We start from the raw sequence: 16,529 nt of genomic DNA on the forward strand, positions 1-16,529 counted from the left end.
ACACTGGGAAGAGCATCTACAGGTGGGGGGGTGCCAATTCTTCTCAGGCCACACAGATGGGCGCTAAGCCATCACAGCAATGCCACCCTGCCACTGAATAGGCCAGGATTGAAGCTGTGATTTCCTGGGGGCATTAGACTGACCGGTGCCCACTTAAAGTTGCTGCAGCGATATTCATGACTCTCGCCCAAGAACAGCGGCAGGCATGGCGGGCACAGACTGCGACATAGGGTGAAGGTAAAAAGCCAAGTCCAGGTGAACTAGGTCTCGTTTAATGTGGAAATAGAAAGCGACATCATTGTTAGAAATATAAAGAGCACTCCGTAGAAAAGTGTGCCACGTGAAAAACCCTAAAGTGGACATTCTCACTGTGTTACAGAGCCCCCCCCACCCGCAGTGCCCACTCCGGACCACAGCACGCCCGAGGGCTACGCATCTCGTATTCTGCCACGCGACTTCAGAAAGGCACATGTAAACTAAAGTGAACCCAGCCATCACGTGCCCACTGATGCGTGCTGTGGCACAGCGCCCAACATCCTTTCTAAAGCTGCAGGACACCAAAGCCATTGACCCCAGTCCAGACACCATAGTGACTGTCACCACAGGTGGGCAGGAAGGAGTCAGGTGACCAGACGCCATCTTCAAAAGAAAACAAACACCAGTGTCACATGACGACAGCACACGCAACACATGACACTAACGTGTCCCTAAAAACACAAAGGGCAACCAGCTGCCTCAGTCACATGCACGGGCACGGGCCATGGGGCACGTTTGTCTGGTGCCAAGGACACAAAGCTCCTGCTCCGTGGCACAACTGATTAAGAGCCATTCGGCTCAGACGACATGTCACCACCAGGCATGCCACCCTCGATGCCAATGCTGCCCCTTGGCCACATGGGGGCGCTCTACAAATCCCGCCCTTCCTTCAAACACCCCGTTTATGTCTGAAAGCCTTAAGAGGAACATTCCAGAGAAATCCCCGAAGTGCCCGGCGCCTCTCATCATTGGCAGCCCGTCTGAAACGTGCTGAACAGCAGCTGTGGTATCCTGCGGCCCCCCAGGACTAACTAACAGTGGGACTGGCTCCACGCTCAGACCCCCACATTCTTTCTTATTGTGTACATTAAACCACCGGGCATACGGTGCCATCACTGAGGTACGATTTAAGTAGTGGCGGCCATAGATAAAGCAGAACATGTGGAGCTTGAGAACGATGGGGGTGGGGGGACGGACATGGGGGGGCATTAAAAAAGAAGCGCCAATCAGCGGCACTCATCAACAGTTCAAAGCTTCACAGTAAGACGATAAAAGCAGAAATGGGTGGCGAGGCGCCGCATTCACACGTCCTCATGTGCCAACTCTTACTGCCTCTCCGTGTTAAAATGTGCAGCGGCCCGCCAACTGGAAAAAGCCGCAGGTCAGGGGGGACGAAACCCCCGACAGGGACAGCAAATCGGATTAAAAAGGCCAACCAGAGGCCACTTACTTACTACATGATTAGGGACGGGATGGCCACGGGGCACTCAGGTGGCTCACAGACCCACTCAACAATCGACAGGTCACAGAGGTAAGCAGCGAGCCCCCCGTCTCCAGCCCTCGCTCGGCCAATCGGCCTCGAGTCACTTTCAGTAGTCGTCTGCACATGACGGCCGAGCGGGGACGAGGGGGGCGCAGCAGACGTGTCCAAGAGAAAGCCGCAGCGTCTCCACGCCCAGTCACGTCCAAGGCGGAAGGATCCCGCCAAGCGCCCTGCCCTGCCCTGGCCTGGCCAGAGCTACAGGCGCCCCACCTTGGCATCCCCAATGGCGCCCCACACGTCAAAGACAAATTCATCCGGAAAGGCAAAGTCTCCCAGCGTCTCATCCAGGGCTTCAGCAAACTCGTCGGGGTTCTTCTTGTCTTTGCCCAGTTCCACCATTGTGGCAGCTGCATATGAAAAGAAAGGAGAGGGCATCAGTGGCGGCGCCACCCTGATTGGGAAAACCGACTGCCCACCGCCCCTGTTCTGTGTGCCAATGTCAGGATACAAAGGGAGCCGAGTTAGGGGCACGCTGGGGTGGCATTCGGCATGAAAGGCACTGTGGTGACCCAGCCGGTGACCCGTCCAGGGCACTGAGGGGACATCACAGATGACTGCCCTCGGATTTAATGTGTGAAGGCGGCTGAAGCACAAATCATCACTGCACCTCGGGTGACAACACCAAATAAATATTCTCATCACCTGCAGCCTTGAAAACGAGCCCCCTGGACGTGCTTGTCAGCTCCTGGACAGTGGAAGAAAGACCCCCGAGTGGCTTCAGACCCCCGCTACTCCAAATGTGCCCGGGGTCTGGCAGGTTAGGGTGATCCCTGTGCCCGGGGGAAATGAAGCAAGCAGGACGTGCTTGAACGCCCTTGGCAAGGGACACAAGAGGAGGTCCTCTGTAAGGACGGTGCCATGTTGGCTCATCCTATTGGTCCGTGGGGGACTGAGGTGTGGGGAGTCGGCTTATCCTATTGGTCCAGAGGTGCATCGAGGGAGATAAAGAAGACAGAGGTAACAAAGAAAGAAGCTCAGTGTCTCTGTCAATATTCATCCTTGGCGGAGAAGACCACCCCTGTCAGCGACCAAACTCGGAGGCCTGACAGGAGCAAAGGCCCACCTGGATGCCCAGGCCATCATCTCCCAGGTTGAATTAATGTCCTCCTGCCAACACTCGCATTTCAACTCTGTGTATATTTTGGGCACATTCTCTCAAAAACATAAAGATGCCAACGTTTGGTCGTCTGCCCGTTCTCGTACTCTGCTGTCCATTTGTTGGAAGTGCTGCACTACAGTACATGACAGTGTGGTGACAGCATGGGACATTTTGTTAAGGTCCACATAATAAACAGTAATATAAAGAGAAGAAGAGGGTCACGAAAAACCAAACCATCAGGGCTGTTCTGCGGAGATGTGCGTTGGCCAAGCACAAACAGAGGTGGGCAGGTGTGCTCTGATGTCGAAGTGCCACACCACAGTGCCAAGGTGTCTCACTTTGTTTGCCATTTTCAGGTCCAGCACGCGCCATGCAGAACTTCACATCACGGACCCTCTGAGCAATGGCACCCTCTCGTAGAGGCAGGCGCTCAGGCCAGACCTACAAATACTAGACCCTGCAGTAGAGGGTACACCCTGGTAAATGGGGGGCTCACCCAGCTCACTGTCCCGGATTCCCATGTAACTTTCCAGGAGGTCATCCACCTTCTCAATGGCCTTCTCTTCAAAAGCTGAGGGCTGCAACACAAAACCGTGGAGTCAGGGAGTGCCAAGGCTCTCGTGCGTCTCTACCCGCCGCCTCCCACACCCACCCAGGCCTCCCCTCATGCTTACCAGCTCCTCCACCGTGGCAGGTCCCTTCGAGCGGAGCCGCAGTGTCCCACGGCCTGTGCCAAGCTGAGCTGCTGAAGCGGACCTCGCGCTCCCTGACCGCTGGCTAATCATGTCTGGACAAGGAGGGAAGAAACAACCAATCAGCTTTAACCACAGGAGCTGGCTTCCCGTTTGTGGGGGTCTCCGGGGCTCGTGATGCTCGCTCTTACCAGACTGTCGTCACGCACTGTACTGGCAGCTCCATGTAGCGCCCCTCACTCGAATGGCACATCTCCATGGTTCTCCGTGAAGCTCTTTGCACTCCTGCTCAGACTCTCAATGGAGCCCACCCTGCAGGTGTGTGTGTGGTCTTGACTTTGGGTCTACGGAGCCGACATATGCAGCCCACCCCAGGGTCCTCAGCTATATTTGCAGCTCCGAGTCACTTTGTCACCACGACGTGGCCCTCAATGTCCTCCAACAAGTGAAGTGCGTAACTCTAAGGAGCCCTGGGGTGGGCGCTCGCCACGAGAAGGCATGAAAGGAGCACCACGTCGGGCGGGACAGCAAATCACTGCTTTACATGATGCCCACCGCCTCATGGCGAATGTACCAAAGGACGGTCCATTAAGGGGCACACAATGGTAGAAGGGCCTGTGTGAGAAAAGTGGCATCTACAGTACAGAAAGACATGGGTGGGCACTTCAGAGCTTTGTAGTGGCGCAGAGCGGCTTGTGACGGGCCACGCCGTCAGTGGAGTGAAGCCCTCCACGCCCGCCCGCCCTCACCTCAAGGAGCAAACAAAGAAAACTGGGCGATAAGAGGGAACTGCGAGGACCTGCGCTGGTGCTCTCGATACTCCGCTGCCAACATCCACCCGCCGATTTCCTTCCCACTTTACACGCACGCTGACCTCCAGTGACAGCGCAGCGTCCCATCAGTGTTGACCCTGGACGTGGACATTAAGGACGTCAAATTTACATTTTTCATTTCCTTGTACTTTTAGTGATTACCCATATATGAAAAAATGAGCGCCACCGGTCAGGTGGGTAGCAAGTTGGACTTCCAATCATACGGTCGAGGGTTCGAGAAAAATCATTTTGACGAAGAAATGGATCCAGAGTGACCGTTAAGCTGCAGCGGTCAAGCGGTGGTCTCAACTCGTTTGTATACAAATTTGGTGAGATACTCTTCAGTGATTGGCTGACAAAGTGACGGGCACCACCACACTAAGGCGCCTTTCCTGCACCTCACCGCACTTAGGATTCTGGGAGATGACAAACGACCCGAATGAATGTGACGTTTCACTTCGGTGCCACTCACTAACGTCACTTCTGTCAAGTCTCCGTCCCACCCAAGTCAAGGGTTTGAAATTCGACATACTGGTCAGAGTGGTTGGGCACTACACATGGCAGTGGTGCCCACCTCGGCTACAACCTCTTCATTCACAATTGGCTTACAAAGGGCCTTTAATGCAGCAGGGCATTGTGGGAAGTGTGTCTCTAAGTTTCAGTCAGCTGAATGGTGCGGTTCAGCGTCACGCCACTTAAATTAGGTCACTTCTAGTCACTGGGTATGTCACATTACGTGCCAACCTCGTCACCGGGCCGTGTCAATTTACAGGACTGTCTGTGCTCCGCCCCTTTTCTGACACCCAATAATGTGCTGGCTGACGGCGCCAGAGCAGACGAAGGGCTGACAGGTACGGCGAGTTCGGCGGACACAGCAGCAGACGGCGACCCTTCAAAACGGCTTATATTGGCGTGAGTCACTGGGCACATCAGACCGGGCGACTGCCCCCGATTACGTAAATGAAGCCTGGCGTAACGTGACACGGGTGTCTGTCTGAATAAATGAAGGGGGCTTTCAGTAACAACTGAAGTAAAGCAGTGATGTGCTGGCACCGGGGCTTTAATTGGAGGGCACATACTGCGTGACTTCTTATGCCCGTCAACATTTCCCAAAATGATACAAGAGTGAAAGTTGACTGCTGGAGGAAATGGATAAAGAAGTCCACTCCCAAAATGTCGGCGGCCCCCCAACTCACCAAAGGCCTTCATTGGCTCCACCAGCTTCACGCAGAAGTCCTTCCCCTTGGGCAGCTCCTTCAGCATCTTCGCCACCTCGTAGTGACGGCAGCCGATCAGGCTGTGGCCGTTTATGGACTCGATCATATCGCCCACACTGATCACCTGAATTCGGTCAATGATGCTCCCTTCCTTGATTCTCTGTGGGCAGAAACAAAGGTGGGCATTGAAGAGGCGCTCCTCACCGCGGGCATTGACGAAGCGCAGCAGACGTGGCAGGGCCTACCTTGATGAAGGCGTAGCCAGCTCCGTTGTCAGTGATGGTGAGCCCCAGCGCGTCTTCACTTTTGAACACGTCCACCTCCTTTCGCTGCCCCTTGATGTGGGCAAAGATGAAATCCTCGAGGCCTATCTGGCCGCCGAGCAGCTTGTCCATGTCAACCTTGTGAGTGTTGAGGGTGCAGAACATCACCTGAGAGGAAAAAAAGAGAGCAGGGCGGGGCAGGTGGGTAAGCGGGCACAGGGCTATAGGCCGACCTGCTCAGTGTCCTGGCACACTCCCTGCCCACGAGAGACTTTCAGCACATTTCCCATTACATTTCGCCTGCTCTGCTAAGATGCCACCTGCTGCATGGCTGGGATCCTGAGGTGAATTGTCATGTGGTGGGTGTGACAATGTGCTGTACCAGTGTGCCCTCCTAACCTCTCTAATAAACGGGGGTATTTTTAGAGCACTGGCATACTAGTTGGCTATTTTGTAAATTTGCTTTCCACATGCAAGTTGGCACTGCCAGCACTGGCCATATTTTTTTTGACATGGTACTTTCATTGTCACGTTTTATCTGCTGGGTGGCACAGCATGAACATCGCATGGCTTTGGGGGGAGTCTGCTCATCCCTGGGAGAGAGCAAAGGCGTCTGATGAAGACTTCAGCTTTCTGCTTCACGGCGCCAACCCAAAAACCAAACGGGGCGCTACCAAGGCAGAACTCGAGGAAGTAGGCGGCACAGGAGAGGAGGACTTCACCGTTTGTACCCTGGGCTAACGCAACGGGCAAATCACCGCAGCCAAACGTCAAGGAGAAGGCGTTTACATCGCAGACCCCAAATGTCGTCATCTCTTCTTCACCATGGTATGTCAACGGCAGCCCAAAATGGCGCCTTCCACAATACTGTGGCAGCGCTGCTGCTGGAAGCCCCAAAGGGCATTGCCCTCACTGGAGGGCTGAAATGGGCGCGGGGCTGCTGGGGAAACTTGAAAGGGGGCTGGCAAAGCAGCAAGTGGATATCCGTGTTGTGCGCATCCCCTGTGTGAAGTCATTCGAACTCAGGATCGTTCCTGCCATCCCCTCAGGACCGCCGGTGGTCCTGTACCTGTGCCACGTTGGGACGTTGTTTGTATCACCGGTTGTCTGATGTTCCACTCCACACATCTGGCGCCTTGGTCTCTGCCCGCGAGTGCGTGTGGCTCCTTCCTGGGATCCTCCCCCCCCCCTTCCCAGCGGCACCGCTCCACTCCACCATCCCGTAACCCGTGCCCGCTCTCTCACCTCACTAGACGCGATGCCAAAGGCCTCTCCGATCTTGCAGTAGAGCTCGCGGACGTTGCTGAAACCCTCGATCCGGCCGGTAGGACTGCCGTGGGCGAGCTGCGTGTGGAAAACCAGCCGGGGCCGGAGGTTAGGGGGTGGGGGGGGCAACCCGGGCTGCAGATCCAGCCCTCCCTGGGCGCTCTCGCCAAGGCCCTCCAAAGTCATTCCGGCCCGAATCGGCTCGGCCTCCTCGTTCTCCACCAGGGGTGCTTTTTTCCGACGTCCAAGACCAAGCGGCATGGCTGCAAGCAGAACTCCCTTAGCCGATGGTGCCAGTCACACACGGTGCTGCTCGTCACTTTTGGTGGCGGAGGAAGAATCACGATGACCCAAAGCACTGGGAGGAAGTGTGCAGCACGAGAAGCATGAGAGGTTTACGAGGGCATCTTCAGCGGAAGAGGGAAGAGGCCTCAGGAGAAAATCCGTTTCCAGGACGCGTCTGAAATACAAACAGAGGCCGAGAGTCAGCAGCGCCAGAGGAAGGCCTGTGCCCGGTGGTCACTGCGCCACGAGACCACCACTAGGGAAGGCAACACGAACAAAACAACCTCAATTGACTCCCAATGACCTGACAGACAAGGGAGGCAGTGGGGTACACTGGGAGCAAGAGTGGCACAAAACAGCATGCCACCCGTCTAGACACACCTGAATGACCAGACAGCTTACATACTGGGGGGCACGGGGGGCAGAAGCCTTCAAGGTTAGGCCTCCAGAGGAGTCAGCAGATGTGAAAACGTCAATCAGAGAAGGCCGACTGCAGCGAGCTTGGTGACGAGTTGCGCCCATTTTGGTGCCCGGGGTCACATGACGTATATGCAAAGAAAAGAAAAAAATAAAAACAAACCCTGGGGACAAAGCAAGAAGTGCCATCAAGTGGGCAGAAACGCTCAGCAGAGCGGGGGTGTTGGCATGGGACACGAAATCCCAGCAGTGACTGGCACACTCCCCAAATCCCCTGCCCATCACTTATACAGAAGGACAGAGAACATCTGAGCTGCTGAGGGACTCCAGAGGCGAGTGTGCCATGTGCCCACGGCTGCCAGTTAGATCAAGCTGTTCTGTGCCCGTCTGCACCGAGGCTGGCGATGCTGCAGCTCATCACACACAGAGGACGCAACAGGGTGTCTCCCGGTTGCCTTTCACATTCCTTTGCAGGTCTCCATGCCCCTCGAGCCCCCAGGAGCGTCTCTAAACCCCCCTCAGCCACTGAACGCTGCCCCGGCCGTAGTCCGACTCTGGAGACTGGCAGGCCACGGCTCCGCTCCACACCACGCCATCCTGAGCGCCTGTGCCACGTGACCTAATCCCACAGGACGCTAATCCCAGCTCAGAGCAGGGGGCCGCTCCTGCCATGATAGCATAAAGTCGATGCCATATCATCGTCACCTCCTCCTCCCTGGACCCCCCAATCACACCGTTCAGGGGGCCAGGTTCTACACCCACCCCCACTGTCACCTGATGCCCCCAATTCAGTCCCTCCACTCCATCCTGGGACTTCACGGCGGGAGCTTGTGCCACGTGCCGCTCCGACTCCACTCAAGTCTGCACCAAGGTGGGCCAAACCCACCAGGCCTTATTAAGAATGAACAGCACACTGTGCCAGCTCCTCGGGAGAACCAGCTGGGCTCCCCGTCCCGTTGGCATGTCACCGTCCTCGATAAACAATCGCCTTTAGTCCCAAACAAACCCTTGGCAAGTCCTTAAACATAATGTGGCCGCCCAACCTGACTCACTCAACACACCAAATCAGCGAGCGCTCCCTGGCACTTGAGATCACTTGGACAGCTGCCACCTGCCCGAGGCCTGGGACGGGCAGCTCAGGAGCAGGATGCAAAGCCTCAAGAGGCGGGCCAGCTGGCCCCTTGCCGTTTCTTGTGCTCTCGTACACACAGATGAGGAGTGGCACTGCAAGGCGGGCGCCACCTGGGTAGGGGCACCTCTGGTCACTAAACTCCAGCACACCCTATGTGCTTCTGTTAGGAGCGGAACAAGCACCGTGTGCCCTCGTGCAATGCTTGGGTGGCACGCAAAGGAGGAGACACCGGGAGGAGGGGGGGCACCACTTCGCCACGGGCTCAGCTCAGAAAGGAGGAACATGCCATCTCCATGCAGCCTGCTAGGCACCATCTGCACCTCTGTGTGCCTCCAAAAAGGCGTGAAACCCATCTGGGCACTTCGTGAGACCCTCTGTCTGCGCACCAAAGCGCCCGCCGCCATTACAACCGCACTCTGCTCTCCTGTGTTGTAGCTGGCACAGGCAGGTGGAGCTTGTTGCGGCACCAGCCTGCATGTGGTTTGGACATTCCAACTTGTGCCAACACGTCGTCTTCTAGAAAGCGAGAGAAGCTCAGTGGCTCGAAGTGGACTCCTGGTCGGTGCGTCACTCGGAGTAATGACAAGAATATGTCACCGCCACCAAACGCAGCACACGGAACACAAACTCAGGGTCACGAGGGTACAAGTAGACCTCGATGACGGAGTCAAAGTCTGTGACATCGAGGACCTGAAGTGTGTCACGTATGGCGACTGGTGCCCCTCCACGGTCCAAGGCTTCACTGGGAGAGCCCGCTTAGCGTTAGCCGAGTCTCCTCTTCTTCTTTTGTGAAAGGGGGGCTACTGTCAGTGCTTCGGCCAAAGTTACACCTGTCTATGGGACTCTGTAGTTGAAAACCAAGGGCACTGCCCACTACGCCAGCATGCCACCCAACCATTGCTCGGAACGTCTAATCTGAGAGGCCCAGCACAAGTCACGGAGCATAGCTGGGCTGAGGGGTCTGTCCACACAAGGTGGTCACTCCAGCCCAGCACCTTGTTCACCAGAGAGTACTTGCAGTACAATAAAGAGCCACTTGCACTGATGCCACCATCCTGGGCATTCCAATGGCCCCCTGTGACGCATCTGCTTAGTTACAGTCACATACTTGGCAGACTCTTTGATCCAAAACAGGCCAGTCTGGGGGACTGTTTGGGGACAAGTGTGACAGGACAAGGTGACACAAGTGGGCACCACAAAAACCAAACATCTACTGACAGCCCGACAGAAACTCGGAGGTGGGCAGCTCGTTCCACCGGCCAGGGGGTCTCCACTTACACAGGCGCTGACCACTCTGCGGGCGAGCGTTTGAAGGAGGGGTGACGTGTGCCACCTCGGCTGACTGGACACTGCAAACTGAATCATCTGCAGGGGCCTGTTGGCACGGTCATTGTCACCGTCACTATCCACCCCATCATAAAACTGCCTTGGAAATGATAACTTCAACCTGAGGTGACGATGACGTGCTGCAGGTTGGCATGAAGCTGCGCTTGTAAAAGAAAACACAACGTTGGGCGCGACGTCGTCGTGTTGCTGCTTCAGCTTTACGGTTTGTCCTTTAAATCAAATGCACTTCGAACTGCTGGACATACGATTGTGCTCAGAAAGAACAAACTCACTGGAGAAACACGAATCCCTTCATACGGGACACTTTGGAGTCACATCAGCCACCTCTGGGAAAGAGAGAAGGAGCCAAGAATGCCACCAGGTGACCCCGGCCCATTGAACAAGACAGAAAGAGGTGGCCGGTCAGTAAACGCACGTTTGGCTCACAAAGCTGAAAGTCCAGTTTGAGTGTTGAGCTCACTGAAATGTCCTGCACCACACACTCTTTGTCATACTCACGGCACAGGTGGCAGGATGGCACAACAGATTACAACTGCGGCGTCAAACGGGGCCTGTCACATCAGGCGACAGACTCGTGAAACGCCCAGGCGGGTGGCCAGCACAGGTTGCCTTGTGACCCGCCCGTCCCGTGAATAAAGCGTGCCCCTGAATCTGGAGGCACAAGTGCCAATGATCCTGTACCATCTGCCACCACCGCCGTATCTTGGGAGTTTCTGGCCAGCGGGTCGCGAAATGTCAGGGTACCGCACGCACGCCCCCCTTCTTTCCCAGACAGCCTCACGCTGCTGTCTGCCTTAGTCAGCCTCTGGCTTCGTGTTGTTCCTAACACCCCCATGACGTAACATGATATCATCGACGGACGCGTGAAACGGAATCAAACGCCCCTCGGCTCCCACGTTAAAATAGGAGTTTTATACAACGTTACGAACGGATAACCGCATGCATGTCTCGACGCGTTAGCTCTTCAGGTTACCGTTCCAGTTATGCGACTTAAACTCACAAAGCCTACAACTCCGGCAATGCGATCACCCGTGAAACGCACCGAATCAGCGTGATGGGAGGCTGACGTGCAGCGGCCTCACTGATCTGCGCTGGAGGGCTGATTGGCCGGCTCTGTGTTATCACCTAACGCCTGCGACAAAACAAAATGTCTTTGCCCCGAGATGTCCATCACCCAGACGGTATCCCGCTTTCCACAGACCACCGCCGGCCTGAAACGTCTGTAGAGGACGACGACGACGACGACGACAACAACAACAGCAGCAGCAGCAGCGCCCGGTACACCACGGGACAGCAGCGGTCCCACTCGCTCCTCGGCCCAGGCCCCTCTGCTTGGATCCGTTTGTATCAGTTTTCCCGGCACACACGACCCTTCCCGTTAGGGCTGCATTCACAGACACACCCCTAAAACAATGCCCCGCGGACAGACTTCTCTACAGTCCTACCAGAGCCCGAACGCCGATCTCCGCTCCCTGCCTGCTCCTCGAACTGGGTCGTCTGACATCCAACGGCGGGCGGCAGCAGCCGATTCACGCGCGAGTCGCGGGAGAACGTGGGAAAAAAAAATCAGCCAGAGACCGTCAGCTAGGAGGAGCTTCCAATACTCGTGGCCAACCAGAAGAAACTATGAGAAATTCTGACCAATAGAAAAACGTAGCACTATAACCCGCCTCCTGGGTGCTCCCTGCAGCCAACCGGATAGGACGGGGCGTTTTCGGTCGGAAGCTCAGGTTAAGGAGCAGCCAGCAGACGGAAAGAGGCGGGAGAAGGGAGCGGTGTGTTTACTGACAGCAGGCGCGGCGTGTGTGTGTGTGTGTGTGTGTGTGTGTGTGTCGACTCCGGACGAGCAGCAGGCGTCGACATAACGAGAGAAGAAACCTGCGCGTCTTTCACTTGAGTCACAGATTAAAGAGTCCGGCGTGGAAATCCCACGCAAGTCCTTAAGGTTCCAAATGTGTGCGATACGCGGAGAAGGGAGGGGTGAGGATGTCTTCAGATTCCAGCCCTCCTTATTCAAATTAATTTGGAAAAATAAGGCGGAATAAGTAACATGGAATACCGTGATTAAACGGTACGGGACGTGGGGGTGGGGGGTTGGGGTTACTTTCAATTTTACTTTGAAAATGAATCGGGTCGAGAAAAGCATCTCTAATGGCGGGGAGCTTTTGCTTTGCACACCAACTTTATTTTTTAAGAAGTGCGGTGGCCTTGGCAGCTTATTATCTTGCGATTTTAAATGCAGAAAATCACCAACCCAGTTATGTCATTTTCATAACAAAGACCCCGATTCTTGTAAAAGTTGCTGTATGGGATATGCTGTGCACTCCATCCATCCATCCATCCATTATCCAACCCGCTATATCCTAACTACAGGGTCACGGGGGTCTGCTGGAGCCAATCCCAGCCAACAGAGGGCGCAAGGCAGGAAACAAACCCCGGGCAGGGCGCCAGTCCACACACAGTAGGGCCAATTTAGGACCACCAATGCACCTGACCTGCATGACTTTGGACTTTGGGAGGAAACCCAGGCAGACACGGGGATTGTGCACTTCACCTTTTTACTAAAGAATGTGTTTGATGCGCTCACCAAGAATGTATAGGCTGTCGTAATATCTGGTTATTTGTAAAGAGTTCTTTATTTATTCAATTCCCCTCCGTTTTATATGAGTTATAAAATCTGATTTCTTATAAAAAAAAGTCCCCCTTTGCATGAATGGTTTTCTTTCTGAGACTGCAGACGCTACAACTGTCCCATCAGGTATTCATGCTTGTATCAAAGCACTGCGCCATGATGGGCACATAAATTGGAAAAGGACCTAAGTAAGCTATGCTGGCAGAGAAACGACAATGAAAAGGTAGCAGCATGGTGAGCGGGCACCTGCTTTGGTGAGTGGCACAGGTGTAGCTCACCATTTGGTGTGCTTGTGCCACGCCAGGAAGGCTCTTTGCCAGGCGGAGGTAACCGCGCACATGTGGGGCGCCCTGAAGCGTCCAGATTAAAGTGTGGGCACATTTGTAAGAGTTTTGTAACAAATAAAGTTCAAGAAGTCCACTTTGCAATCATAAGTAAATTCTACTCTTAATTATAATATTAATAAGTGCAAAAAATTAGAAGAAAATGAATACGTTACACACCAATTTTATTTATGCTAAAATATTTTCTAAAAATGTATTTTATTGCTTTCTGGAAAGATCAAAACATGCATTTTAAATAGAAGTCTTTATCTGTTTACAGGGATGAAGTTCAAATCCTACATAATGCACTTTGTATTTGTTCCTTAGCTGGGCAGATGATACTTTATCAGTCGGTCATCGTCCAGACTGTTATATCCTAACTACAGGGTCACGGGGGTCCGCTGGAGCCAATCTCAGCCAGCACAGGGCACAAGGCAGGAAACAAACCCCGGGCAGGGCGCCAGCCCACCACAGGGCACACCCACACACACACTAAGGATAATTTAGGACCACCAATGCACCTGACCTGCATGTCTGTGGACTCTGAGAGGAAAGCCACGCAGAGAAGATGCAAACTCCACGCAGGGAGGACCCGAGAAGCCAACCAGGTCTCCTAACTGCGAGGCAGCAGCTCTACCCACTGCGCCACCGTGCCACCCTACTTTATTTGTCTCCAAAGGAAATCTAAATTTTCCAGAAAGGGTAAACCCAAACACACATTTGAGGGTCTGGCGGCTGTCAGTGCGAGGCATCACTCAGATTGAGCCACCACCTTGTTTGAAGCGCTACTTGGTGTGCACGTGCATCACGGCCAGAAGTCTAAATTTAAAGATTCTCTTGTGCCGTTTCACACGGACGTGACAAAGCTGGAAACATCGTTAAGAAAATCTGTGATAAAAATAAAGAGAGGATTGAAATTAAAAAAAGGTGGCCGTTGTTTCCTTGCCAGCCGCCGTGTCCTTCCTGTGTCCGCTGTCGTCACTCGCGTGTGTAAATTATTCTTCATTTGGTTTTCTCATAGGACTTTTCTGTTTATGGCAAAATTGTATTAAGAGGGCACTCGTCACTTTCTTATATCTTCAGTTGTGCACCTGGAACTGTCTTGTTGTAAATGACAAAGTGGCTCATACGATGGCGGACCTCCAAAGGTCACACGAGAAGGGGATTAACAGAGTTTATCACACAAAACCCAATGCCAGTGTTCATGGTCCCAGTCTGGGTGGTGTGGCCCCCCTCCTCCTCCTCCTCGTCCTTCATCTTTCAGTACACATTTCTGCACTTGTTATCAGTGAAGGCAGCACAATCGGGTCAAAGGTGGCACTCGTCACATTTGGCTTCCGTAGCTTCTCACCGCCGCCGCAGCGGCACAATACGACAGAGCAGAGGTTTGTGTGCTTGAGCCAATGGCGGTGGCGTGGCATGGGGGGGGGATCCTCCTCTACTTGGCATGTGCATTGGGGGGTCAGCAGCTTTTCAGGCCCCCCTAATCAGCTTCGCTTATCTGACCGCTGTGTGTTAAACAGACGAGAGTCAGTCAGTCGCTCATCTGCCAGGTGATTCGTTTCCCATGCCAGCCCCACTCAATCCCAGCAGCGCTGGCCAGAATCCCAACTTGCTCATCTTTGTCACGTGGAATGAAAATCAACTGAACACCAAAGCCACACGAGAAGCCAGGGAGCCGGATCTGCAAACCAGTGAGCAGTGTCACCGTGTGCCACACAGGCTAAAACCGGCCGAGAGCGCCACTTGGCAGCAGCGAGTCTGCTGGCTCTTGCTGCTCCGTTCACATTTAGAGGTTTCTGTGTTGCAATGGCTACTTCTACCTCATCAAGCAATTTAATGTACAGGGAAACCTCTTAGTGTCCACACAAGAGCCAGCTGGCACTTTACAGCAAGGAGACAAAGTGGCACCATAGTAAGCCCTACTGGCTCTCGTGCCAAGGAACCCACGTTTGACTCCCAGGGCAGTCGCCACCTCTGTGGGTTTCCTCTGCCTGTTCCAATTCCTGCCAACACGTCCTGTAAGATGACTGGCCATCTGAACTAACTGGGCAGACGAGGACACAAAGACGTGCTTATGACATTCAGGCGGGTACAGATCATCAGCAGGCCACCTCAGGCTCCATGATCAGCGAGTAGCGTTTCCTCACCTTGTCCTCCTCAGTAGAGAAATACGTCACTGCACCCTTCATACTCGGAATTCGCTGTTTTGGGATATTTTAGTAACTATGGTGTCATCTTTATATTCCAGGTGTTATCTTCAGGATGTGGAAGGAAACTGGAGCATCTGAAGAAAAGCAAATGGCACAGGGGGGACGACGCGATCTCAAAGAATCAATCGGGTAATGTGAGCCCAGGCTTCGTAACGTACCACCTGCAGGGACTTCAGGTCCGACATTGGGGTCAGCAGCACAGGAGCGCCGCAGGGGACTGGACCTTCTCCGGTCCTGTTCAGCCAACATCCAGTATCCAACCCGCTATAACCTAACTACAGGGTCACGGGGGACTGCTGGAGCCAACACAGTGCGCAAGGCAGGAAACAAACCCCGGGCAGGGCGCCAGCCCACCACAGGGCACACACACACACGGTCTTTGGACTGTGGGAGGAAACCAGAGCACCCAAAAGAAACCCACACAGACACGAGGAGAACATGCCAACTCCACGCAGGGAGGACCCGGGAAGCAAACCCAGACGGGTCTTCCTAACTGCAAGGCTACCCACTGCGCCACCAACATACATTAGACTTCCAATACAACTCGGAGTCCTGCCATGTGCAAAAGTTCACTGACGACGCTGCTATGGTGGGCTGCATCAGGAGTGGGCAGGAGTAGTAGTACAGGAAGCTAATCAAGGACTTTGTTAAATGGTGCCACTCAAACCACCTACACCTCAACACCAGCAAGACCAAGGAGCTGGTAGTGGATTTCAGGAGGACCAGACCCCTCATGGACCCCGTGATCATCAGAGGCGACTGTGCAGAGGGTACAGACCTATAAATACCTGGGAGTGCAGCTGGATGACAAACTGGACTGGACTGCCAACACTGATGGTCTGTGCCAGAGAGGACAGAGACGACTAGACTTCATTAGAAGGCTGGCATCCTTCAACATCTGTAATAAGATACCAGAAGGTTCTGGTGAGCGCCCTCTTCTACAGGGTGGTGTGCTGGGGAGGCAGCATAAAGAAGAGGGACAAACTGGTGAGGAAGGCAGGCAGGCTCTATTGTGGGCACGGAGCTGGACAGTTTGACATCCGTGGCAGAGCGATGGGCGCTGAGCAGACAGACTCCTGCCCATCATGGAGAATCCACTGAACAGGATCATCTCCAGACAGAGGAGCAGCTTCAGCGACAGACTGAGGAGACCCCACACTACGCGACTCGGGGGGGGTAAACGTTAACATTCTACAAAGCTATTGTCTGTTATACCTGCATTGTTATCACTCTTTAATATTGTTCTTTATCA

At 54.1% G+C, this 16,529-nt stretch overlaps 1 protein-coding gene across 2 annotated transcripts; it reads right to left on the reverse strand.

Moving 5' to 3' along the window:
* Positions 1 to 232: 232 nt before the first annotated feature.
* Positions 233 to 11,694, reverse strand: gipc1 (GIPC PDZ domain containing family, member 1). 2 transcript variants are annotated; one of them, XM_039772436.1, is made up of 7 exons: positions 11,555 to 11,694; positions 6,908 to 7,388; positions 5,645 to 5,830; positions 5,379 to 5,559; positions 3,353 to 3,465; positions 3,175 to 3,256; positions 233 to 1,926 (listed from the first exon to the last, which is right to left on the reverse strand). In XM_039772436.1, exons 2-7 carry the CDS (start codon positions 7,187 to 7,189, stop codon positions 1,775 to 1,777), a joined length of 996 nt encoding a protein of 331 aa, XP_039628370.1. In that variant the 5' UTR covers positions 7,190 to 7,388; positions 11,555 to 11,694; the 3' UTR covers positions 233 to 1,774. The 2 variants fall into 2 exon arrangements, with proteins under 2 accessions (XP_039628370.1, XP_039628372.1); XM_039772438.1 differs by lacking the exon at positions 11,555 to 11,694 and adding an exon at positions 7,595 to 8,068.
* Between the last annotated feature and the right edge of the window lie 4,835 nt (positions 11,695 to 16,529).

This window comes from Polypterus senegalus, chromosome 12 (assembly GCF_016835505.1).
Source record: "Polypterus senegalus isolate Bchr_013 chromosome 12, ASM1683550v1, whole genome shotgun sequence".
NCBI classification, from domain to species: domain Eukaryota; kingdom Metazoa; phylum Chordata; class Cladistia; order Polypteriformes; family Polypteridae; genus Polypterus; species Polypterus senegalus.